Genomic DNA, 25,723 nt, shown 5'->3' with positions numbered 1-25,723 from the left:
GTGTGTGGAGGGAGGGGGGCAGGTGCAAGAAGCGGCAGATGGATGGAGTCAACTTTTTCCTGGAAGAATTCCAGGAACTTATTGCAGAGGTCAGGTGCACCTGAAGGTTGTGGGGTTGGCTCTAGGGGGTGAAGTAGCCAGTTTATGGTGGAGAACAGCAATCTGGGGTGGTTTTGCTGGTTTCCAGTCGGGGTGGAGTAGTAGTGTGTTTAGGCCTGGGAGAGAGCTGCTTTATAGGACCTCACGTGGTCTTTATAGGCCTTAAGGTACACAGTGAGGCTAGATATCTTATAGAGCCTCCCCAGTTTGTGGTGGTCTTCACAGTATGGAGTTCAGTAGTGAACCAGGGGGTAAGGTGTTTATAAGAGACAGTCCAGGTTTTGAGGGGGGCAAGGGAGCCGAGGCTGCTGGATATGGCAGCATTGTAGTGAGCAACTATCCCATCTACCAAGGTGTTAGTAGGATATGAGGCCAAATGAGTGACTATCAGGTTGGTCAGGGCTGGTGCATTCAATGTCTTGATGTTCCTCTACATGATGGTACATTTTGTGTGCAGCCTAGGCAGGGGGACAGGAACAGTGAAAAGGACAGCATGGTGGTCAGAAACAGCTAGGTTCAGGCACTCCAGAGTGTGCCGGTGGAACACTCAAGATCCAGCATGTGACCTTTGACGTTGGTGGGACCTTTGACATGCTGTGTGACGTTAAAACAGTCCAGCAGTGACAAGAATTCAGTGGCAAATGAGCAGCTAGTGTCTACATGGATATTTAAGTCACCGAGCAGGAGTGTAGATGGAGACATGGAGCAGACAGACGCAAAAGAAAGCTCAGACATGAAGGTAGTGGAGGCTTTAGGGGGCAGTACATGAGGACAATGTGGAGCTGTGTGGACCCAGCCAGAGGGAAAGCCACACACTCAAAAGAGGTGACATTGGTTACTGGGAGTTCTCTAACTCTTGCCGTGTCTTAGTTACAGACATAGAATACATTAGAGACACAGAAGGTCAATTTCCTGTCAGTGATGATGTCATGGATGAGTAGTGCTTTATTGTGAGCGGGCATTCAGCAACATGAATGTTGCACTGTTGTTTACAGATGCTGGGGCAGGCGGTGTGGAGGCAACGATACTGTCAACACAAACCAGTGGCCTCAGATTGTTCAGGGTGCTCCCATGTGGTTTGTTGTGATAACATTGTTGCAACATTTTGGAGCACCTGTCAAACAGCACGGAGGGAATTGCATGATCCGAGTGAACAATCCAAGACTAGGAGTCCAAGGGGTTTAATGTCAGCGATGCAGTTTGGAGTGAAGTGGTGGAAGAAGTTGAGGAGTTGCGGTGTTGAGTATTTTAGGAACACCATGTTTGCAACAGAGGAGCGCCAGCTAGCTGCTGGAGCCACAAGCTGTGGTGGAGGCACCCAGCCTTGGACCGAAGCAGCAGCGAGCAGTGTAACCAGAACAGAGAGACAGGACCAGGAGAAAAGTTGTGGATACTCCTAGTGTCGTGGCATGGAGATGTCCAAACAGGAGAACTGGAGTGACAGTGTAAAATCCACAATTGGATGGTAGAGCCGAAGAATCACTTGCTAGCAGGACTAGGCTAGCGGCTGTTCGGTGGGGCAAACAGCTGACTGGCGGAGAAGGTGAGTACACAGAGCCAGATGTGTACAATCTAAAAACTGTCCCACCAGACTGGGAAAGTGTAGAGACAAGATGACTAGTTCCTACATGCAGTGAAAATAGGAATGGATTAGCACAGAAAACAAGGTTTTGCCACAGAATGAGAAGCGGTGACATACATGACAGCGTCCTCTCACAGAAGGGGAAGGGGATATAATACTTGTCACAATGAGTCATATTATGTGAGCTGACATCACCCACTATCCAAATTTTAAGATCAAAGTCAATTAGAGATTTTGAGATTTCAGAAATTTTTGCTACAACAAATTTCCAAAAAGACCGGACAGCTCCAGAGCATGTGAAGGAGAGTCCTGGTCAACATTCTGTATCTCTGACACATGGCAGACACCCCACCATTACGCTTGTTTAGGATTATATGTTGTGTTTAACATGTTATAATGAATCGATACAATAAGGCTATTGTATATGGTATATTAGGGAATGATCCAAACCACTGTCTTCTAATCCAATGTATTATTTACAGGTACTTGAAAAGATTATGGTTTAGTTAAACAAATAATCCAGAGAAAGCTAGCAAATGTCATTAATATATAGGTCACCAATCGTTTTGTTGTTTCTTGATCCAGCTTTGTGGAATACTGTCAGCAATAGGACGTGGGCTATTAAGATCGTCATTGATTAAACAAGAATGGCACTCAGTACAGCACATATCTCCGCCAAGGCCAAGCAATCCTACACATCTGTACAACCGAACTGTACAACCTCATAGATCTCAACACCATGAATATGTTTGATTTTTTTAACTTCATCCAAACCTTGTTAGACGATAATTTTGAAAAATGACTCTTGCAATCTTAATGAAAGTAATAAAAAAAATCCTGCAATGGCACATACCTGCGCCAAGGCCTAACAATCCTACACATGCCTGATCCAGAGAATAATAATACCAGTTAATAATTGTACAAAGTCATAGAAAATCTGCCTAATCCTTCTGACAAACCAACCAACCAACCAACAAACGGGGCGGCTGTGGCTCAGGGCAGATCGGTAGAGTGGGTTGTCCACTAATTAGAAGGTTGTTGGTTCGATCCCCAACTCCTCCAGTCAGCGTGTAGGAATGTCTTTGGGCAAGAACCCCAGATTGCCCCTGATGGCTGTTCCATCAGTGTGTGATTGTGATGTATGAATGGGTGAATGTGGCAAGTATTGTAAAGCGCTTTGAGTGGTTAGTAAGACTAGGAAAGCACTATACAAGTGCAAGTCCATTAAAAAACAGACAGGTGAAAACACAACCCTCTTGGTGGAGGTAACAAAGCTTTCAAATGGGTTTTCTGCAGCTGTGATCAGGGGAAAACTTCTACCCCACGTGATCTAAACATGAACTTTGTGCTCTATCAGTTGAACAAAAACACATTCATGTTCACTGTCTAGAAAGAATTGCAGCTGTATCCAGGGCAGTTAGTTGTTCTTTCATCATGCTGACAGACTCTCAGATGGATGTGACCTGCTCGCTCAGGACCTTAAGGCTTACATTCATTAGCATTTTCCTACATCTGCTATTCATGTTTAAATAGTCTGGTTTGTTTGTGTGGTTTTCCAATGGCAATCCAACATTTGGGGTAAGCCATGTAAATTCATTCAATGAGCATTTGATTTGGGTGACTTGTGTTTACTTTGATCAGCCGCTGGATTACATAATATATGAAATCCTGCATTTTTTTAAACTCTAATACCTCAAGAAGCTTAGCAGTTCTTCAAAGCATCTTGCAAAGATGCTTTGAAGAAGTGAAGGGTGCTTCAGACCTGAACCAAAAAGGCTGCATAGTGTTGCCGTATATTCACTGACTTCACTGTGGAGGTCAAGCATTTAGTTTTTTGGTGGTGTGCTTCAGGCTGCCTTTTTATTTTGAGGCTGATGCACACAATAAGTGATTCAATTAAAATCCGATGAAAAGTAAAGATTTAAAGCTGCATTATTTGATTTTTTTGGCCACTTGGGTGCTGAAGAGAAACATTATCATTCAGTTAAAATGGTGCTTATTTCCACTTGATAAATGTTAAGTCCAATATTCATTCTCCTTTTTAGCTCTGTTTTGGTCTCCACCAAACACTGAGAAAAAATTCAGGCCCTTTAGTTGTTAAATGTTTCTCTGTGTTCACCAGCTTGTCTCTAATTCAGTCGGCCTGTTGTTTGGTCCTGAGCGTGAAGTGGACAGTTTCTTACTGAAAACAGCTGTCTGCTGCTGCTGGAAACAAGGTTGATGACAGCGGTGTTTGTGGGATAGAAAGTCAAAACAATAAGCTAAAAGAAGATAAGAAAGTGTGTAGAGCTGAAGGGAATGTAGAGTTGATGACAAATCTCTGCAAGGACAGTGATGAAGAGGATAATCACACACTTTTTAAGGCTAAAATGATTCATTGAAACCTTTAACAGAAATGTTAGTGTTGTGTGCAGCCGCCATACTGTACCAAAAACCAACTCAGACGCCTAATGAGCAATGTCAAAATCATCTAAAACTTAAGAGAACTGGGGACGGTTGTCATTTTAACGTGGCGTCTGTAGCCTTTCAAGACATGAAACACATAAGAAACACACAGTGCTGCTTTCATGAAGCTGTTGAAGTGACTTTTGTGATTCAGACATAGTGCTTTTTAGCTAATTGTCCCTTACAGATTTATTCCCATTAGATGGGACATTTATAGAGCCTAATGCTTTTTGTATATTTGTTAGAATAGAAGGCACGTCATCTGTTTCAACAGCCAATCGGCTCGTAGCAAAGTCTAGTCAGTTACATAATGGCAGAGTTTTGGATGGAGATTTTTGATTGAGGTGTGTCTGTATGACAAAAGCCTTAGAATTTACTCAAACAAGATAAACAAACTGCCCTTTGTCACGAGCATGAGCACGAGAACGAGCATGAGCCTGAAATGTTGATGATAATGTCTTCACAGCCAAATTGTGATTGAAACAGCTTCTTTCCTTTAGATGATTCTTTGATAAGCAAAGCGACACCTTGCACAAAGTTCAGTCCTTCTGCTGACATACGAGTTGCAGAGGATGATGGTTAACAGTTGTACATACAATGAGTGTCGGGCCTGAACACCAGACAAACGGTAGGGCCATAGAAGGAAATCAACCAGCAGCAGGGTTGAAGGTCCATGTGATGTAAATTTCATCATCAGAGGTCTGATGTGAGGCTATGTGTCGACATCCCATTCTCTTGTGCTGTCGCACGCCAAAGAAACCTCGGATCCACTATTAACCACTTAGTGAAATTAAAATTATATTAGACCATAATGACCTCCTCATGGTTGTCTCCCTCCTCCACTCAGAGTAGTTTCAGGTCACATCCCCGTTTATCCAGAATCACAGAAAATATGAACCATTTGTGTGAAATGTTGTCACAATTGCTGTGTAAAGTCTTGAGTAATGGCTAAAAAGTGTTTTCTGAGGTCACCGTGACCTTGACCTTTGACCACCAAAGTCTAATCAGTTCATCCTTGAGTCCAAGTGAAGGTTTGTACCAAATGTGAAGGGATTCCCTTGAGGAGTCCTCGAGATATTGCACTCATAAGGTCAAAATCATGTTTTGTGAGGTCACTGTGACCTTGATCTTTGACTTTTAGTCACCAAAATCTAGTCAGTTTTTCCTTGAGTCCAGCTGAACGTTTGTACCAGATTGTAAAATAATCCCTCAAGGCGTTACGGCGATATTGCGTTCACAAGGCCAAAACCACATTTTGTGGGGTCGATGTGACCTAGACCTTTGACCTATGACCCCCAAAATTTAATCAGTTCATCCTTGAGTCCTAGTGAATGTTTGTGCCAAACAAAATGCTTCTTGCTCTAACTGTCGCTAGACATAAAATGAACATAAGAATTTATATCAACGTTTTTTTTTGTTTTTTTTTTATTGAATTGTGGACATGCAAGTTCCTGCTGCACCCCCACTCCCTCCCTCCCTCCCCACAGCCTTGTACAGAACAATACTACCTGAAAACATGTTGACCATAAATGTAAGCTTAATGATTAACACAACGTAATGATGACGAATGATGATGTTTTCTGCATTAAAGCAATGATTAAATCTGGCATGTCTAAGTGTCTTTGAACAAATCAGCTCAGAGCAATAAACACTGAAATAATTTATGACAAATGCCTTGATAATATCCCTTTACCACAGATGTGTGTGTACTCTAAATACTCTAAATACAATGGCATATGCACAACTCTGAGCATTGGCAGCACTGACATTCCCCCCAAGCACGCACAATTTCTCATCACACACACACACACAGACACACACACACACACACACACAGATTTATTCTCTTCTTTTTGGCAGCCATGGCAACGACCATTTGCCTCAGAACTTTAATCACTAAATCTGCACAGTGGGTCGTTATCAGATTATGGGATTATCCAATCCACACGGAGAAATCAAACAGGCCCGGACTCAATCACAGAGAGACACACGCACACACACATGCTCCCTCTCTCTCTCTCCGTCTCTTGCTCCCTCCCACTCGCACACGCCCACACACACAGACACACACGTATCTGTGTGATGGAGAGCAATACAAAGAGAAGACACAAACTAAAGAGTCGGGTGATCACATTCAAGGGTTTCCAGTTACAAGGCTGCCCTCTATAGATGGGAAGACATCTCATCATTCTCATAGTGATGGTACAGAGCCTTACTTGGTCTGTTAGGCCATATTGTAAACTTCTGGCAGCTGCTGTTTCTGTCTAATTCAGTTTCTTCACAGTCTTTTCAATCTCCTGATGATGATGATGATGATGATGATGAGCCAAAAGATGAAATTTCTCCTTATTTGTGAAACGTCTGCTAAAGTAGAACTTCACATGATGCTCCATGTTCCTCATTTTAAAGCTTCATTTATTCTCATTATATTATGACTTTATTCTTGTAAAATTTTTCTTGCAGTTTGCTGCTAAAATAGCTATTCTGTGATCTGGAGAAAAAAATAATAATCAAACCTGTGTAAAAAACTGGATACAAACATATCAAAGGCTGCTCCCTTCTATAAAATATTCATTTAAAAAAGTACTATGGAGTCTCTTTTAGCTTTTGCATATTTCATATTTCAAATATTAAAATGCACCACTGCTGTGTGGCTACACAGCTGATTAAAGGAGGTTGACCTGGGACTACCAGACTTTACCAGTGCTCTCCCTGCCTGTGTTCATTCGCTCAGCAGATTTCTTTTTTGGTGAATTGTGAACATGTCAGGAAGGATGAGAACATGTATTAACATTAACAGTTTTGATTTTCATATTCTCTAGACCTTTCTAGTATGAATTTAAGTCTTCTACTAAAAGGATTATTCCATATGTTATCTGTGTGATATCAGAGGACAACAGAGATGTTGCACTGACTGAAGAAAAAGAAAACCAACCACACCGTGGTTCCTTTGTAGTTGAAAGCTTTGCGTCTAATAATGGAAGGGATTATATAATATTTAAATATTCGCGCTCTAAGAACTAAAAGACGTAGTTTCTCTCCAAAGGACGTTTAAAAGAATGAAGAAGTAATAATGACAAACATTAAACAGCCAGCTGGACAGATACAGGATGAGAAGGTAACATGCATTAGAGATTCTCTCTGCTCCATTTCATTTCCTGTGAGAACCTGCACGTTTTTTAAACTAACACATAAGCCGATCAGAGGGACAAGTGATGTGATAAACAGGGAAGCTACACTGAAGAGTTGCATTGAGATTTAATGCTGAGACAACCTTTTCAGATAAGCACACACAGATTGACTCTGTAGTTGTAGAAGTATGTTTGCACAAGGTGGACACAAACAAGAGTCAATCAAGTCCTCTCACACAGTTCAGTGTGGTCTACCTGTAATCCAGTGCAATGTTCAGATATAGTTTTAAATGACTCATCTGCTGTTGAACGACACTCATGGTTAATCAGAATATTTGAGAAAAGTTGGTCACATTTTTTAAACTTGTCTTAAAATGTTCAACATTTCTTTTTTTCTAAGTAAGTATGAAGGTACTGTGATCTTCTTGATCAGTAGCAGCCAGAGCTGGACTGGTGGGCCGACTCACCCTGGGGCCAATATGATGATACACACATACACAAACACAAACAAATGCCCATGTAACTGGGGCAGTGGCCCATTGATTCATTTTTTCTTATGACACCAGACTGGCCCATTCACATCTCCTACTGTGCTGGCCCCACCCCTCCCTCTCTGTCCTCTCTGTGTCCCGTGTCAAACGCCGCTCAGAGCGACACACCTGTGGACGAAGGAGCGAGACGCTCAAAATGGACGGACAGCAACATCAAAAACAGAAGAAGGGAGGTGCGGAGAAGCATGAAAAATCAAGAATTTACATGCAGGGGCCGCCGAGTGTGCCAAAATCCCACGTATGTTTGCCTCAGGGGCCACAACAGCCTGAACTTCTACGGCGTCTCTCATCAGAGCAGAGAGAGGAGCAGGAGGAGATGCAGGAGTGTGAGGGGGGAGGCGAGGAGCACAGTGAGCAGGAGGAGATGCAGGAGTGTAAGGGAGGAGGCGAGGAGCACAGTGAGCAGGAGGAGATGCAGGAGTGTGAGGGGGGAGGCGAGGAGCACAGTGAGCAGGAGGAGATGCAGGAGTGTGAGGGGGGAGGCGAGGAGCACAGTGAGCAGGAGGAGATGCAGGAGTGTGAGGGGGGAGGCGAGGAGCACAGTGAGCAGGAGGAGATGCAGGAGTGTAAGGGGGGAGGCGAGGAGCACAGTGAGCAGGAGGAGATGCAGGAGTGTGAGGGGGGAGGCGAGGAGCACAGTGAGCAGGAGGAGATGCAGGAGTGTAAGGGGGGAGGCGAGGAGCACAGTGAGCAGGAGGAGATGCAGGAGTGTGAGGGGGGAGGCGAGGAGCACAGTGAGCAGGAGGAGATGCAGGAGTGTAAGGGGGGAGGCGAGGAGCACAGTGAGCAGGAGGAGATGCAGGAGTGTAAGGGGGGAGGCGAGGAGCACAGTGAGCAGGAGGAGAGTGTAGTGGAAGCAGGGAGTAACGTCGGGCTGTGTGTGCTGAGATGTTGACCATGATGCTGAGTAATGTTAATTCTATTAAAGTGGATGATAATAATAAGATAATAGTATCATAAAGAGATCATCATCAGCTAACGTTACTGCTGATGCTCACTCAGGCAATCAATGCCAAATAGTGTAGCATAAGCTATTGTATGCCTTATAATTAACTGACCTAGTACAGGGAAAATAGTTGTTATTTTCAACAACAGTAAACTAAGTTGTACTATGTTTACTTTCAGGAAGGTGGTAACTATTATTATATAAATTACTGTTATTACTATCAGTGGGATTACGAAGGCCCTACATGTAGTCTACTAAAATCTTTTCCTCACCTACAGTGTGTTCAATCTGTTGCTGTGCTGTGGTGTGCATCACTTGCACAGGTCTATGACTCTTCTGAACATTAATATTACATGAAGAGTTATCATCTATTGACAGTGTAAGCCCCTTGTATGTAATAGTAAACATAAATATTTAGATACCTGACATCTGTATGAATTGAACAGTTAGTGTGCAGTGAAGTAGGATGGAACAGCTCTATGCATGTATAACTGCATGAATGAACAACTATTTGGTCATTACCATTATACTGTTTAATTTGTACAGGGTTTTGCACATCAAATAATTTGACATGATTGATACTTCTAGCAGAGCTTTTTCTTTGCCAGTTCCTGGTACTTCTACTTGAGTATGCATGTTGTGTACTCCACAGCCACATGATTGCCAGGGAGTCAGTCAACAGCAAGTGAGTAAACTGGTACACTTGTCCATGGCACAAAAAATAACACAGCTGTAGTACAGTACGCATATTTAAGGGGACTGCAAAGGAGGTGTGGTGGGTGGTGTTCAGCCGAATGAGAGGGGGCTGGTCTGGGCCAAAATTGCCAGGGCCCGCCCTGCTAGCAGCACTATGAAACAATGAATTTGCTTGTTCTGTGGATGAGGATGCACAAAGAACGTGGGGGATGCATCATTCAAAATAGTGTCACACTCTTCCACTGATATACACACAGTGACAATGCACCAAGAAACACAGCAATGGAGAATGGGACGGACAGACAACCTGCACTATGTCTGCAGCTCTGACTGATACCGGTGCGGAGGAATGAAAAAAATGGCTCTGCAGACCTCAAGGATAAAGGAAAAAGAAAAAACTTAATATCAGTTGAAGTGTTTGCTTTATTTGGAATATTTTCACCACTTTTTCTGCCGTCAAACAGGCCTTTACGTTGGAACTACATATTCTCAAATGTTGAACTACTGTATTACTGTGCACCTGTGGACCTAAGCCGCACACTGTATTAAGCCACAGATCAACTGGTGAGGCAATATCCACACTACTACGTTTTTTTTTAAAAACACATCTCTTTTGCTACATTTTCGCATCTTCCCCACACTACTGTGTAGTTTTCTAGCACTGAAAACTGAGACTTTTGGAAACGCTGCTGGACCGGTTTTATTTTGAAAATTCTGGGGTTGCATTTTATTTTGAAAATTCTGGGGTTGTGTTGTCATAAACCATGACATAAAAACCCCCAGTCTCTCCTGATTGGCTCTCATCAGCCTGGACTACCAGTGGTGAATACAACATCATAATGAATTACAGTGTTACTGACCTTGTTGTCTTTGCTAGCAGCTGTTGTTCACTTACATTTTCTCTTTTAATGCTGCAACTGTCTTTGCTGTTCCTCGTTCAGAGGATTTACTGTAACAAATAAACGGCAGAGGAAACAATCTGCTTCCTGTTTACACCGGCTCGCACATGCCCAGTGTACGTGAACAGCCATGTATGTATGTGTTTTCTGGATGGAGATTATTTCTGATACTGAGCTAAAACACTCGTCTGAACGGAGATCGTTTTCAGTAGTATGTAGTAGGTATGTGGACGTAGCCTGAGTAAGGAAGAGCTTGTGCCTACGTTGAGAGAGATTTTTTTTCTTGAATAAGGGTAACACTGATGAAGAAAAATCTCGACATCACTTAATTAGCCTTCAGCTGCATGAAAGGCATTGAGCTTGTTTCAGCTAATTACAGCCGTTAGGACACACAGCAGCAGCCCGCTTATCTGCTCCTGTAAAGAAGAAACAGAATAGTGTCTTTCCCCTTTGACACGTCTAAACAGACACAACAGACCAGTCAGCTAAGTAAAGAAACATCAATCGTTTGAGATGGAGAATTCAGCAACTAGAAAACTTCCCTGGAGGCAAAACCAGTCAGCATTCTCCTCCAGGATCCAAGTCCTCTGTAGAGAGAAAATCAAACCCAATGAAGTCATTACCACAGAATCGATCATCACCACAGGGAATGGGAACAAGAGTAGTTGACAGTGGGTGAATTGAAATCCCATTACTGATCATCGATTTTACCTGACACGGAAGAATGGAGCTGATTCTCTAAGTGTCTATTACATTTAAGAGACAACTACAGAAGGAGAATGCAGGTGTTCAGAGCTGAGGAACATAGTCAAACATTTCCATTCAGTGTGGATCTAAAAACACGCCTGAGCATAAAAGGCATTTTAAATTCAGTTAGTGAGGAAGTATTGGAGGTGGCCTCACAACTCCATATTATTCCAGTATGTAGTGGAGACTAGAGTTGGGTTGATACCAGTGCTGATACCGATACCTTGACTTCATTACAGACTCTCAGAGATACCAATTTCATCAAATCCATTTTAACAAAAAGAAAAATTACAAAACACGCAACATTACAAATTTTCACTCAGCGTTTATGTAAATAAACAGCCAATAAACAGCATTATTAGATCATTGTCCAAGCCTGCTGCATGCTGCTTGCTTCACTGACATGGATGTGATTTATTCATGATAAGGCAAAGTTTGATAACCAGCCCCAAGTGAAGACACTGATGTTTGGCCTTTTCCATTAAAAATGATAGTGAAAAACCACATTTATCACAACCAGTCTGGATGAGATGGACAAAGCTGTAAAGGTTGTTGTATATTGACTTACAGAAATAATAACACACAACATATTTCTTTGATCGTCGAGAAAAATGACTGTGTGGACTGATAATTACATCAGTGTGATTATCAGCTCACAACGCCATGTCAGAGCAAAAACCAAACCGTGATGTCCAACGGACTCTGGACTTTGAAACGACGGTGGCCCTGAGAGCTCACCACACTGCAACTTCAGAAAACACATGCAAACAGACAAAACATAAACACATTCAGAAAACGTCTTCATCAATTTGACAAGACGTGCTGCAAATACTCACAACACAGCTGTTTCCAGGGGGACACCAGGGAGGAAGGGGGGAGAGAGAGAGAGAGGGAGAAAGGGGATAATATGCAACAAAGGGCCACGAGTTGGACTTGAACCCAGGTCACTTCTTAAGTTGCAGTGCCTTGAGCTCAGGTATTGTATTGAAGCATATCTCTAGGAAAATGAAAAAACTGGCAAAGCATTGAATGTTCCCTGGGACTTTATTGCTGTGAAAGACCAGAAAGAGAAACCCAAAGGACCTTCCCATGAACTGACTGTCCAATCACTGAGCTGAACTGGCCTTTGTCTGGAAGGTGATCAACATCTTCTGCAGAGCACCTTACACATCATTCCCAGAACCATCAATCACACAAGCTGAGACGGTCCACCTGTACAAAACAAGCCTATCGGTCGTCTTTTTTATTAGGAGAAGGTTGGGGTGGATGGATGGGTCAATAAAACATAGGAGACTGGTGTTTGGTTCCCATGTGAAGGTACCAAACCCAAACTTAAAAACAACAACAAAGATTGTCTGATCTTAAGGAAGTACTTCTTTTAACCCAAACCACAATCTTTCCTTAACCTAACCAAGAAGTTTTTGTGCCTAAACCTGACTTCATGTGTTTATTATTGTAACAATGACATCCAAGGTCTGTTACACCTGTCACCATAGGGGCACTATTTCAAGAGACACTCCAATGGGTCATATCAGAGGGTTGGAACAAACAACCTCTATGGTTGTTCAAGTTGGAGGATGTGAATGTTCAAACACCCCCAATACTGCTGACATCCTCTGTTGCCTTCATGAGTTGATACTCATCGACCATCATACAGTTTGACCTGATGTTGTGCTTTCCCATAGCTGTACTGTGATTCATCTACTCACAGTTCCAATCTGTAACTTATGGACCAATCAGATTGCTGTAACAGATCCTCTGGTACCGCAGTATCAGCAGCATATTCCCACTGCTCCCTTTATGGTAAAATGCTGTTAAATGAGCATTTACCCTGGCTCCATAAAGTATGCAAACACCTTAACTTTACTGTGCTGTAGATTTCATTTTATATGGATACAAGTGTCATTTGTGCCCTCCAAGCTGCACTCAATAATCATCTCAATAATTTGCAAATTTATTAAAAACTGAATCTGAACATCAAAAACTGAAATCTCTCATTTACACACGTGTTCAGACTCAGCTGTTTCCTGTTTACTTTAATCATCCTTGAAATATGTCTAGAACTCAATTAGAGTCCACCTGTGGCAAACTGAATTGATTGGACCTAGTGTGGAAAGGCACACACCTGTGTTAACAAGGTCCCACAGTTCACACTGCATGTCAATAAAAAATTTAGCATTGATCATGGCAGCGTTATAAAACCATTTCTTAAGCTTTTAATGTTCCCAGGAGAACGGTGGCCTCAATAACTGTGAAATGTAAGAAGTCTGGAACCACCAGGACTCTTCCTGAGTAACCACACAAGAAGAACTTTGGTCAAGAACTCTAAGCACTATATCTGCTGATAGGGATGAGAAGTGATAAGATTTTTTTAATACCAATGCCATTATCGATTCTGTTTATCAATCCGATTCTTCATCGATTCCCTTATCGTTCCCTGTGGATTTTCAGTGGTCAGCAGCACAACTTTTACTTGAACACTGAACAAGATAGATAACTGCTCTGTAGTTGTTCAATCCCTCAATGAGGGGATGCTGTCTGCCTTTTGAGGTCTACAAGCCCTCCTAAAAACTGCCTCTGTTTCACATTAGATGGAGAAGTTTGGTTTGGGACTGTCTCATCAAAGGTGTGGGAGACATTCCCTAATGCTTCTAAAGCAATGAACTATTCTTTATCAGAAGTGGGAAACTTAAGCAGACGTGCAGTTAGAAGACACTTTGTGCAACTTGTCCAGCAGCAGTGAAAGCAGCAGGGGATGGATTTCTGAAATAACAACAGTATAGTAGGGCTGGGCAATTAATTTAATCTTATTTTAAATTTGGCTTACAACGATTATGAAAACCAGATAATCGAGATAAAATGATTATTGTGCCGCTTTCTGTTTCGCAACATCTTGAGCACTTTCTATATACTTGTATAGTCTGGAGAGTGCACGTCCTGATTGGCTGCTATCCCACGCTCAGATATCTTTAACCTATATCCTTTTACCACCAAAATTATCAGGTATAAGTGGTTTTTTAAATACAGGAGAACCCTCTTTTTTGTCAGTGCTTGATATTAGATTCACTGTCACTGCTGCTGCAAGCGTTGATGTGTTGTAATGCTTGCAGACTAGGCTTTCTAAAACAAACAAAAAAATGCTTTATGAAATTATGATTATGATGACTGGGTGTCACACAAAATACTGGCTTGAGTATCTATCTATCTATCTATCTATCTATCTATCTATCTATCTGTCTGTCTGTCTGTCTGTCTGTCTGTCTGTCTAGTTAGCTAACTTTTTTGAATGTATTTTTCCATTGAATTGTATTTAAAATTGAAGAAAGTCCACTGTTAAAAAGACAATTAAAAAAAAAATTCAATAAATGTGTGGTGTTTCCAAAGTCAATGAAGAATCATGTTAAATAATTGTGATTATGATTTTTGCCATAGTTGAGCAGCCCTACAGTATATCATTACATTTACTCACTACTGACCTTGAATTAACAGGAAAGGAACAAAGGAGAGGAATTTCATAAGAGTGTGTGACAGATGAGGAGGTGAGAGATGCTGAGGCTAGGTGACTCAATGAGAGCATGTTGTTTTCCTCTGTCACAGCAGAACCAAAGTGATGTTTGTTGCCACCAGAGGCCTGAATTCCACAGGACAGGAGTTGAGTAAATAACCTGTCAGAGTGCATCCAGTCACACCTGCCACAGCTGTCACCGCCTGTGGTCAGTCTCACAATAAAAATCAAGGACACCAAGTAAAACAATGTGCTCTCTGTGAGGTTTCAGGTGTTTCAGAGAAAGGTTGAACATACTTAACATTATTCAAGCAAGATGTTTCCATGGGAATAGAGGTTCAAGAAGCAAAGTGCACATGACTTTTCTGATGAATTCACTAATGAACATTTTAGCTGAATTAAAGTTCCTCTCCAGACATGTTCTAAACTCTGTAAAAATCCTCTGCTATGATTCATATTTTGTTTCACATGGTTTTCACGCATAAAACTGGGGCTGAAGCTCATCTACTCTTACTTCCTGATTCAGGAATCTGGACCAGCCTTTGTGCCCCGCCCACCACCTGCTTGCTCCAGGTGGACAGGTGAAAGAGCAGAGAGTATCAAGATGGTTAGAGGAGGAAACATCAGAGAGACTCAGCCACATGTTTGAGCCTCAGTCAGACTCAGATGAGGAGTCTGTTGAGACCAGAATCAGAGACTAGCAGCCGTACAGAACAGTTAGCGTAGTTAGCATCTTTTTGTTCATGTTTGTTAGCTTGTTTAACTGGCAGTGGCTGACACGTTTTACTGGTTGTGCTAATGCTAACTCTCTCTCTCTCTCGGTTTCAGGTTTGTTTAGCCCCGCCCCCCGTCCCCACAAACTGACAGGATTGGTTCCTTAGGTTTGTGACGTATGAAACCCTGGCTGTCTGAATCTGTTTTTATGAGACTGTCATCGGTTCACTGCACTTCAAGGTGGAAACACTCAGTCATGGTGTTGATGATTATTTCACTCATCATATGTCTTGTATTTTATAAAAATATCATACGGATGTTTACAAGGTGAAACTGGATTTTCATTGGAGGGGTCTTTCAATAATCTGAATATTAACCAATTAATTTGAAGCTGTACTACAACACATTATGAGGGTATATCTTCCATTTTCTCCACATTACTTCATATCAGTATGGTGAAGCCAGCTTGGTCAACCCAAATTTTTAATGGACTATACCATATATATATATATATATATATATATATATATATATATATATATATATATATATATATATATACTGCTGTGTTTTTTAAGTCCTGGTTTCCATTCATTTCTGGACACTTCAACTCAAAAATCAACTTGAAGAACTGCAACTAACAATTATTTCTATTATTGATAAATTAATTTTTTTCCAATAACTCAAGAAATCCTCTGTTCCACAGAGAACAATCATGTTACATATTCTGTTCTATCACTACACACTAACTAGGGATGTCCCCATCAGCCTTTTTGGAGCCGATTTTTTTTAATATTGAGTATTTGCCAAAATGAGTCCCGATCCAATACTTGTATTTGCCTAGATTTTTTGTTTGTTTGTTTGTTTGTTTGTTTGTTTGTTTGTTTACAAAAATAACTAAGTTACCAAAGTAACTAAAAGATGTTGTCAGCTTAATCCATTTAGCTTAGTGCAGCTAGCATTGTTGTAAAACTCACATATAAAATCAAAATTCTACTTCACGAATCACCATTCCTGTTTTACATGCTCTGCTGTATGAGACCCACGAAACTGCTGTGCATGTTATACTGCACGCTTAAACTTAAACTTAAAGTGGATGAATGAATCCAGTGTGCAGTGAGGCTAAGCAATGACATGGGGCAAACGGAATAGCTCCAAATGTCTGTTGTAAGACTAACAGCAGTCACATCATATTTTAAATCACCTGCTATGCTACCTTTTCTGTAATAATTTTGGCCTTTTTGCTCTCTCGAGGATATTTATCTTTCCTTTTAAAAGTTTTGTCCAGAGTTTGTTGATTCGGTGCAACAGCCTTTTCCTGTGTTGCGTTAGTGAACTTGCTGTATTCCGTTGCATGTTTCGTTTTTAGATGTTGTATCCAGTTCGCAGTATTGAACGCAGCTTTCTAGTTTTAAATATTTCCACACCGCTAAAATCTAAGCCATGGGGTTGCTAATGCTAAGTTACTTAAGTGTTTGCGTTCTGCCACAAATGATGTAAATGATCGGGGTGATGGCCGATCCCAGATCAGTTAAAAATTGCCCATATTCGTCTGATCCGATACTTGAGATCAAGATTGGGACATCCCTAACACTAACTGACCATGAAAAGAAAACTGAAAATTCAAGGTCAGTAATAAACTATTAATGCAAGGCTATAATCAATATTAATAAACACTGAATAAATAACCCTTCAACTTTCACTGTTCTAATTTCCTTCACTGAAATAAAAAGCATATATGTCTTTATGGTGTCATGGCTGCTGGTGGCTCAGTTTAAGGTTGGAAGGTTTCGCATTCAACATTACTGAATATGCATAAGTTACCTAGACTCCATACATAAACTGATCAACCAATGTGGTAACATCATGCACAAAGCACAACTTTACACTGGTAAAACATGCACTTACTCTTCTTAATCCATACACAGGTAATCCAGAGCAATCATGTGTTTATTAAACTGGTAAACTGTCACTTCACCTCTAAGCTCCAGCTCCAGGGGTTAGTTACTGTGGTCACTCTGTAAATTATGTCATTTTTTACACCAGTGACACACAAGTCTAGCTCAATGTGCTCTACAGAAAAAGCCTCTTGAACCATAAAAGTCAGCCTAGATGGGTTTCTTTTGCTAATTAGTATAAAATGAATAGAACATTTTTGAATAATTTTACTATAGTAACACCAAGTTTGGTATGCAGCTTTGGGGAACTGAGATACACATTTGTATTCAAAATGATCAAGATTGGTAAAAAAAATGGCCGCCATCAACCAAAATATCTTCACAAAAGGCAGGGCTTGGGCAATATTGAGCAATAACTCATCAACCATTTGTCCAATCATCATAAAACTTGGTAGATATCTTCAGGCCATGACAAGGAACAGGCCTACCAAAGCATTTTGAGCCCAACCCATAGAGGACGCCACAAATACAAAAAATGTGTACCTTAAAACCTGGTGGACTGAATTTGACCAAATTTGGTACACATGTTCTGGGGGCATGTATTAACCAAAATCTGTAGTGCCATATTGATTGATGAAAGTGGGCGTGGTCTATCCATCAATATATGCCATCTTAGACTTTTCTCAATTTCTCAAAAATGGCAAAAAAATGGCAAAATGAAAATTGGCACCATAAATAGAAATTATGTGTAAATGATTTACAAAAAATATGATCCCATTCAGCCATTTGGTGGCGCTATATCTAAGGGTCAAAAAGTTTGAAAGGCTGTCCCACCATGAGACCACCATGTTGGATTTTTACCTAATGAGCATAATTAGCTATGATTCGACTGCTGCTCTCTGTCAATTGCAAAGCGGTTAGAACCTGCTAAATGTTGCCTGTGGCTATAATCTAAAGTGAAATTATTCCAACTCTGTGGTCTGCTGCCCATTAGACATGATAGTTCCTGTAATTCAGGCTTACAGCCCTGCCCAGTCTGTTTCCTGCCTCCCTCACCCCACCTGCCTCTGGTCACAGCACACCAGTACATTCTGCCAAATAAGTTTTGGTGACTTCAGCTTTAACCTCCCAATCCCACAGTTCTACCTTCATCCACCACCTCCACCTCTTTCCCCTGTGGCCCATCCAACATCATTTGTTCCCCATCAGTCCTCCTCAGCAGTCTGCCAGTCCCTCCATTGACTATTCAGTCCATCGTCCCTTACAACCTCCTCACTATTACATCCCCTGACCCCCTGTCTACCAATCCATCACCATTAAAGCTGGTTTTAAAACTTGACTAGCTTCTTTGTGAGCAGAATTTCATCCCATGTTTGCCTGCTGATTAAAATCCTCCCACAACACACATATTACAAACATGCTGTAGTGACTGCTTCCATCATATCAGAGTTGAGCCAGACTGAAAGCCTGATGTTTGAACTTCAACAAAGGGCCAGAATTGGCCTGATGCTTCTGTGTAGCCAACCATCAAGTGCCAAAAGCAAAATGTGAAACACAAGTGGAAGAGACAGGGACAGGAAAAGAACAGAGTTTGCACTCAGTGGTTCACCATCTGTCTACTGACTTAACATCCGGTTTGATCTGTGTTGGCGGCCTCACTGTGCGATTCATGCTCCATGTATCACTGCTCAGATGTTTCAGGGCAAATAATGAAACTTTAGAAATGGAAATGAGAAATTTAATTAAATTAAAACATCTACCTCAACAGCATTGGTATAATCTGCTGACTGTCTTCAACATAGTACCAGAGAGTTTTCCAGCGACACAGTGGAAATAAAGAGGGCAGACTCTGTTGTCTGATGTCTTATAGTACTTAACCACTGATGTAAATTACTTTTTTCTTATAACCTTGCATATTCATATACAGGACTTTCATCCACTCTGATACTGTTTCGCACCTAACCAGTGAGCTGTGGTTCAAACATGCTGACATTAGCACATGATCGAGGTTTACTCATGGTGTGCAAAAAAAGCAGAGCAATCACAGGAATGTGTGACAGTAGATTTGTGGTGTTAGCATGATGTCACAGCTTCTACTACTAACTACTATTAAACACTGATCATGATCACTGCTGATCATGAACTGTCAATGATGTGATAAGGGCTTGTTAAAAAAGACAATTCACATTAGAATCGCAATTCTGTCTCTACCAAGTCAAAATCGAGTCATAAATTTAAAAAAAATTATAGTTTCAAATTTTCAGTCTTGTAACAGTGCTGGTTTACATTTTTTCCTGACATGAGGTTAGCTCGCCAGTCCTATAGATGATGCCGTGTCAGTTTCTGCCCAGGTATTCCTCTGTGGCGTGAGCAAGAAGAAAGTGCAGTGAGAGCAATGGAAAACATAAAGAAGGAAGTAATTCAATCTGCTCCATCTTCAAGGCAACATTTGGACACATTTCTGATTTTATAACGTTGAGGGGAAGCAGCAGCTCGATAAGACCAATGTTATCTGCAGCTTTATCTACACTTTTAAGATCTTAAAGATCCAATAATCATTAAAGTGTATGTCATGTAGACAGCTAATAAAAACTAATGAATAGTCAAAGTTATCATATTGACATTTAAGGTGTTTTGATTGATTTCCAAATGTCAATCATGCATTGGGTAAAAACATTAAATACATTCCACCTTAAAAGATGCTGGTAGCCTCTGAGCTGCTCAGTGAATTAAATGGTTAATTAGTAAAGATGAAAAGACAGAAATCATCCTTTCATTCATCATTCACTCAGACAGTTTCTTTATATGTGATGTATTTACACAGAAACATGACAAAGTCAGTCTGTTACACTTCTGTTACACACACTGCTGCAGATGAAAGCTGTCTTAGCTACATCTTCATAGCCTAGCCTGTTAGCTTAGCTTGCCCACTGCCTGCACTGCAGCTTCTCCTCTGAATGGATGTTTCCAATTGTTCGACACAAGTCAGTAAATGAATCATTCAAAACACAAACTACTTGTGTTCATTGCCCTGCTGTTTAATGCTACGCTAATTACAACCTGCTACATCCATGGTGTGGTCTAATATCACTGAGCTGGATGTTCGTCTGACACTGCGTCATATTCTCAAACTGATCAAACTGTTCATAAAGTCAGTCTAACATCTGATCATGTGATCGTAGTTGACCGATCTAACAGACATGAGAGTACAGACATTTGACCACAGACATGAGAGTACAGACATGTGACCACAGACATGAGAGTACGGACCTGTGACCACAGACATGAGAGTACGGACCTGAGACCACAGACATGAGAGTACGGACCTGAGACCACAGACATGAGAGTACGGACCTGAGACCACAGACCCGTGACCATTTTCTACTCCGCCCAGGTTCTTGCTCCAGGAGGACATAGATTTAAAATATAATTCGTACAAAAGTATAAACTTAACATACAAGTCTCTAATATTCTATAACAACCATACACAAGATGATCTACAAGTCTGAATATTCTCTGTGCGCAACACAAATGACTCTGTCACAGGTTTACTGGTGAGCTACACTTCATCTAAACAAACCATCAGACAAACTGTCTCTCTTCTGGGAGCAGTTAAAACAGCGTGTCTCTCCCTACCCCCTTTCTCACCTACCTGGTTTTAATGGTGGGGTTCATCCTGAGAGGAAACAGTCCCAGGTCTACGTCTTCACTGTCAGGATTAAACTCAAGAGCTCCTGAGACGTAGATTAGAAAGTAGTCCCAGAGCTCAGGTAATTTCTGGGAGGAGAGAATCATGAGGGAAGCTTTAGTGGTGGCTCTGTTTGTGGAAGAGATGGCTGGAAAAAGATGGGTGTCATCCAGAGAGGGGCTACCAAGCAGTGTTACATCACCTCCCCTCAGCCTGCCTTTAAGTGCTCCTGTCTGACCCAGGCTCAACAGTCCACACAGCACCTACAGTTAACTGACTGACTCCTCCCCTTGGGACATAACATGAGCACAAAATGAACTCGCCCTCTCAAAAACTGCCCCGTGGACCCATTCACATTTTAACACTTTTATCTGGAAACTCTCATATTATTTTCCTCAAGGAGACGTGATCAGCCTGACCTCTGCTTTACAGACCCTGTTCAGCTCTGAACACTGTGTTATATAATCCCATATGGTGTTTCAATAGTGTGATAAAAAAAGAATCATAATGATGATAAATCACTGCATCATGTTGTCTTATTTTGTCAATCTAATTAAGAAATATCACTGAATCCAACCCTATAAAGATTTCATCCAACTCTTTCAATCCTTAAACTTAACTGTTAATGTTCACTATGAATCTGCTTGATCTGAAGGCATTTACACTGATTAGTTATTGAAACAGACACATGGGACAGTTAAGCTTTGCTAATAAAGCTATTTATCTTATTTTGTAGTTAAAGTTAATAAGAAATTCAAAATTTGGCAAAGAAACAAACACCATAACAGCAGATTTTCATATCTGTATGTGAGTTCAGGATCAAAAATCTACAGTTAAATTCAACTTAGCTGAACTACAACACCCGCAACTTTTTGACTCGTGTGTTCAATGTGTGTGTGTGTGTGTGTGTGTGTGTGTGTGTGTGTGTGCAGTCTACTGGGGGAACCTACTGATTAATGATCATTAGTAATTATCCTGGTTTGTTTGTCTAATGTGTTGCGATTAGACAAACCACTAAACAACAAATGAAACTTGGTTCGCGTACCAGTAAATGAGCGACAGTCCGTCGAACCGCTCGAGCTCTCTCCCCCGCTGCTTCAGCAGAGACATGTTACCCAGACGTGGTCCAGATCCGGCCCCTGTGCTGAGCGTGGAAACAAAGTGCCGCCGTCCCGGAGACCATCACTCCGCCCGCTCCTCGGCGGGCTGACTGCGTAGATGTGTCAGCACTCACCCCCCCTTCAAATCAATGAGACCGACGCTGCTCTCCGGTAACGGAGCTCTGTCGGTCTGACTCTAATCCTTTAACTGCTGACGGACCGTAACGGTTTGACCAAAGCTCAGCTTCCCTCCACCCGCTCCACAGTCCTGATGGTGTGTGCTGTCCGGTCGGCACGAGGACCCGGTCTGTGTGGACAGCGCGCACCTGAGTCCTGGGTCAGTGACGCTGCATTCAAGGTTCATTTTGAAAAAACGGTCATAACAGTAGCCTACCTCGGGTAAAGATCCACTTCATTTAGCCGTATGACGCCACTGACTTTATTATGTCAGCTGATGCTGCAGTTCATTTTGGAAAAATAAGTCTGTCACTCATGTCGGATAAAACACACCGGTTCATAAAGATATCTCAGACTGGTCTGTAGTGTTGGTGCAGACTTCATGTTGCTCATAGATCAGTCTGATCTAAGTCAGACCGTTTCACATAAATAAACACTGACTCCTTTTAAGCCAAAAACATTAGACACCTTACCTCCAGGCTAACTCAGGCCTAAGACCAATGTTACCATGGTAACAACCAATGGCACCTGTGCTGACCAGTAGCACCGAACAAAAGAATACAGGAAAACATGGCTCATATCTTCTAACATTATTATGGAGAGAGCAATTAGATGGGTTAGGGTTTTTATAGACCAAAATACTGTTTTATTGTTTCACTTTTGAAGTAAAACACCCTTAGATTTCCTCCACAAAACAAACATTTTCTCCTGGTTGGTTGGATGTGGTTCCTCAGTCAGCCATTTTTTTTTATTTTGAAAAAGGTCTTTATTTACCCAGAATTCATTGTATCACAGTCCATCTTAAGATAGTGAAAAACTAAACTGCTTTGTGCAATTGATGAATTTAGACATCGTCTATCTGAAGTCTGAGTATTTGTTATATCTAAGCTACAGTCTAATTATAGGCCAATAATCCATGTCTGATGTGGTTTTTCGAAATAAAACTTCAGTTAGTCCACAGAGTGAAAATTATATTCACTTCTGCTTTATTGAAAAAACAGTAGCCTGTCTATGAATATGCAAATATTGTTCATTTGAAAACAACGTTGAACCAACATGTTGGCTGCACCAACAACCACTAATGGTTAGGCTGCAGAAAATCAGCAAAAGCTCTGGAGAGGAGGACACACACTATCTGGAATCAGCTGGACAAGTCTACAGGGGAACGAACATTCAAATTTAAACTGAAATTTAGACACCAGAAGACACCAGACTGAAGTTCAGCAGACTGTAAGAAATGCTTGATGTGTTCTTCAGACACATTTTAAACTCTGTAAAAATCCTCTGCTATGATTCATATTTCGTTTTACACGATTATCCCACTTAAAAAGCGAAACAAATCAAAAACTGAGTGTGAAGCTCATCTACTCTTACTTCCTGATTGAGAAATCTGGATCAGGCTTTGAGCCCCGCCCACCACCTGCTTGCTGCAGGTGGACAGGTGAAAGAGCAGAGAGTATCAAGATGGTTAGAGGAGGAAACATCAGAGAAACTCAGCCACATGTTTGAGTCTCAGTCAGACCCAGACTCAGAGGAGGAGTCTGTTGAGACCAGAACCAGAGACTAGCAGACGGATCAGAACGGTTAGCGTAGTTAGCATCTTTTATTTGTGTACGTTGTTTGTTTGTTTAACTGGCAGTGGCTGACACAGTGTTAGTAGTTGTGCTAATGCTAACTCTCCCTCTTGCTCTCTCTCTCTCTGTAAGGACAAAGTTTCAGGTCTATTTAGCCCCGCCCCCTGTCCCCACAAGTTGACAGGATTGGTTCCTTAGGTTTGTGACATGAAACCCTGGCTGTCTGAATCTGTTTTTATGAGACTGTCATTGGTTCAGTGCAGTTCAAGGTGGAAACACTCAGTCATGGTGTTGATGATTATTTCACTCATCATATGTCTTGTATTTTATAAAAATATCATATGGATGTTAACAAGGTTAAACTCTGGATTTTTATCAGAGGGGAATTTAAATATCTTGTTTTGTTATTGTTTTTTTTAAATGATGTACCCAGTGGATTAAAGAGTGGATGGCCCTGGTAAAGTAAAGTAAAGTAAAGTAAAGTGAAGTAAAGTAAAGCCTGCCTTGTTCATGGTTGATTAACAACTGCATACTGGACTCCAAGGTTCATTCAATCGAATGAAAATGAGCAAAGAAAAGTCCTTGTGTTCTCTAGTTTGCTTCTGTTTGATTGATCATTCCAAATGCACAACAGTGATTCATGACCATAGCTTTGCACTTGAGAAGGGTACATTTGTTTTCCACACCTGTATGTCTGTTATGAGCTGCCGCAGTGCTGGATGAACAGGCCTGTGAGGAACAAATCTTCAAATGTATAGAACCATTTTGTGACTCGTCCTTAATCCAGATCATTCAGTGAAAGAGGACGTGAAGATACACCCCTGTAGTGTGGGTGTGATAAAGCCCATGATTTATATTGTTTTTACATAATCTGTGTAAAATGCTTTCTTATCATCTTGTATTCATGACTGCAAGCCCAGTTCTTGTACAGGATGTGCTCCAAACAAACATGTTGGATGTTATTTTCACTCATTAGAATTAGTTTCAGGTGTGTTCGTGCTTGTCTTTCTGTTCTCTGACCAAGCTGCACCCTGAGAGCAGCTGCCTACTGGGCATCCTTCAACTGACACCTGCTGTGGACCGTTTACCGTCTCACTGTCTTTAGAAGCAGAGCAGAGCATTCGGATTTCGAGCTAGAGCTCAGAAACAGTTGCTACTTATATGTCATCAGACATTTAAACTGAGGAGCTGATCAGTGAGGAAACAGACTCTGCTGAATATTGTGTGGCTGTTGGTGACTTTTAATAAGCTGAATAAATTTGTCTTATATCACATATATTTCTCATTGACTGGAAACACTCTAAGGGAGTTCTCACCTACAATATGAATATTACTGATTTAATTATTTCTGCTTTTCTTTTTCTTTAAGTATCAAGTACCACAAATACCTTTATTTAAATTATAATCTGTAACTTTTCCACATGAAAACATCTAAAAATATCTAGACCTATGTTATGTATGTTGTTGAGTTGTGTTCTTACATTATCACAAATGTTTCCATCAATTCTCAAACCAGAGAAATCTGTGATTTTAATCATGGTAACAATACGTGTCATTGGTCTCCTGTCAGTGACATCATATCCTCTATGACCATGTGTCAGTGTGTTTGTTTGACAGAAGCTCAACATTGACTTTTATCTAGTTTGAAGTGACAAACAGTTTTTACACCTTGGTGGTTTTCAGCTCTATATTTGAACCAGATGAAGGATTTTAGTCGTCGGACGTCTGGATCTGAAGTTATCAGAGAAACAAGCTGAGGAAATGTTAGACAGCTCAGCTCCCAGCTGCTGGAGACGTCCTGTCTTGTGTCACTGAAGAGCAAGTCAAACTGCTTTATTCAGTGTTTCTACTGGTTTTATTCCCTCCCTCATGTGTTTGTTATGGAGAGGATGAGACCTCTATGGATAATTCAGCTGCTGGTAAAAACCTGCTGAACGTCTGCTTCATAAGTTATCAGAGGAACAATCAGAA

General features: G+C 41.2%; 1 protein-coding gene across 4 annotated transcripts in view; it reads right to left on the bottom strand.

Annotated features, from left to right (window-relative positions):
* si:dkeyp-72e1.9 (syntaxin-binding protein 4) overlaps positions 1-22,337 on the bottom strand; it is a 108,971-nt gene extending 86,634 nt beyond the window's left edge. The window contains exons 1-2 of one of the 4 annotated variants that reach the window (XM_056401693.1): positions 21,947-22,332; positions 20,866-20,990 (exon numbers count right to left, since the gene is read on the bottom strand). In XM_056401693.1, the coding sequence (XP_056257668.1) occupies positions 20,866-20,888 (23 nt within the window). In that variant the 5' untranslated portion in view covers positions 20,889-20,990; positions 21,947-22,332. Of the gene's footprint in view, positions 1-20,865; positions 20,991-21,946 lie in introns of all 4 variants that reach the window. The other 3 variants (XM_056401690.1, XM_056401689.1, XM_056401688.1) reach the window with 3 other exon arrangements.
* Between the last annotated feature and the right edge of the window lie 3,386 nt (positions 22,338-25,723).

This window comes from Seriola aureovittata, chromosome 17, assembly GCF_021018895.1.
Source record: "Seriola aureovittata isolate HTS-2021-v1 ecotype China chromosome 17, ASM2101889v1, whole genome shotgun sequence".
NCBI lineage: Eukaryota > Metazoa > Chordata > Actinopteri > Carangiformes > Carangidae > Seriola > Seriola aureovittata.
The sequence above is the reverse complement of the archived record's forward strand: the minus strand, read 5'-3'. Positions and strand labels throughout refer to the sequence as shown.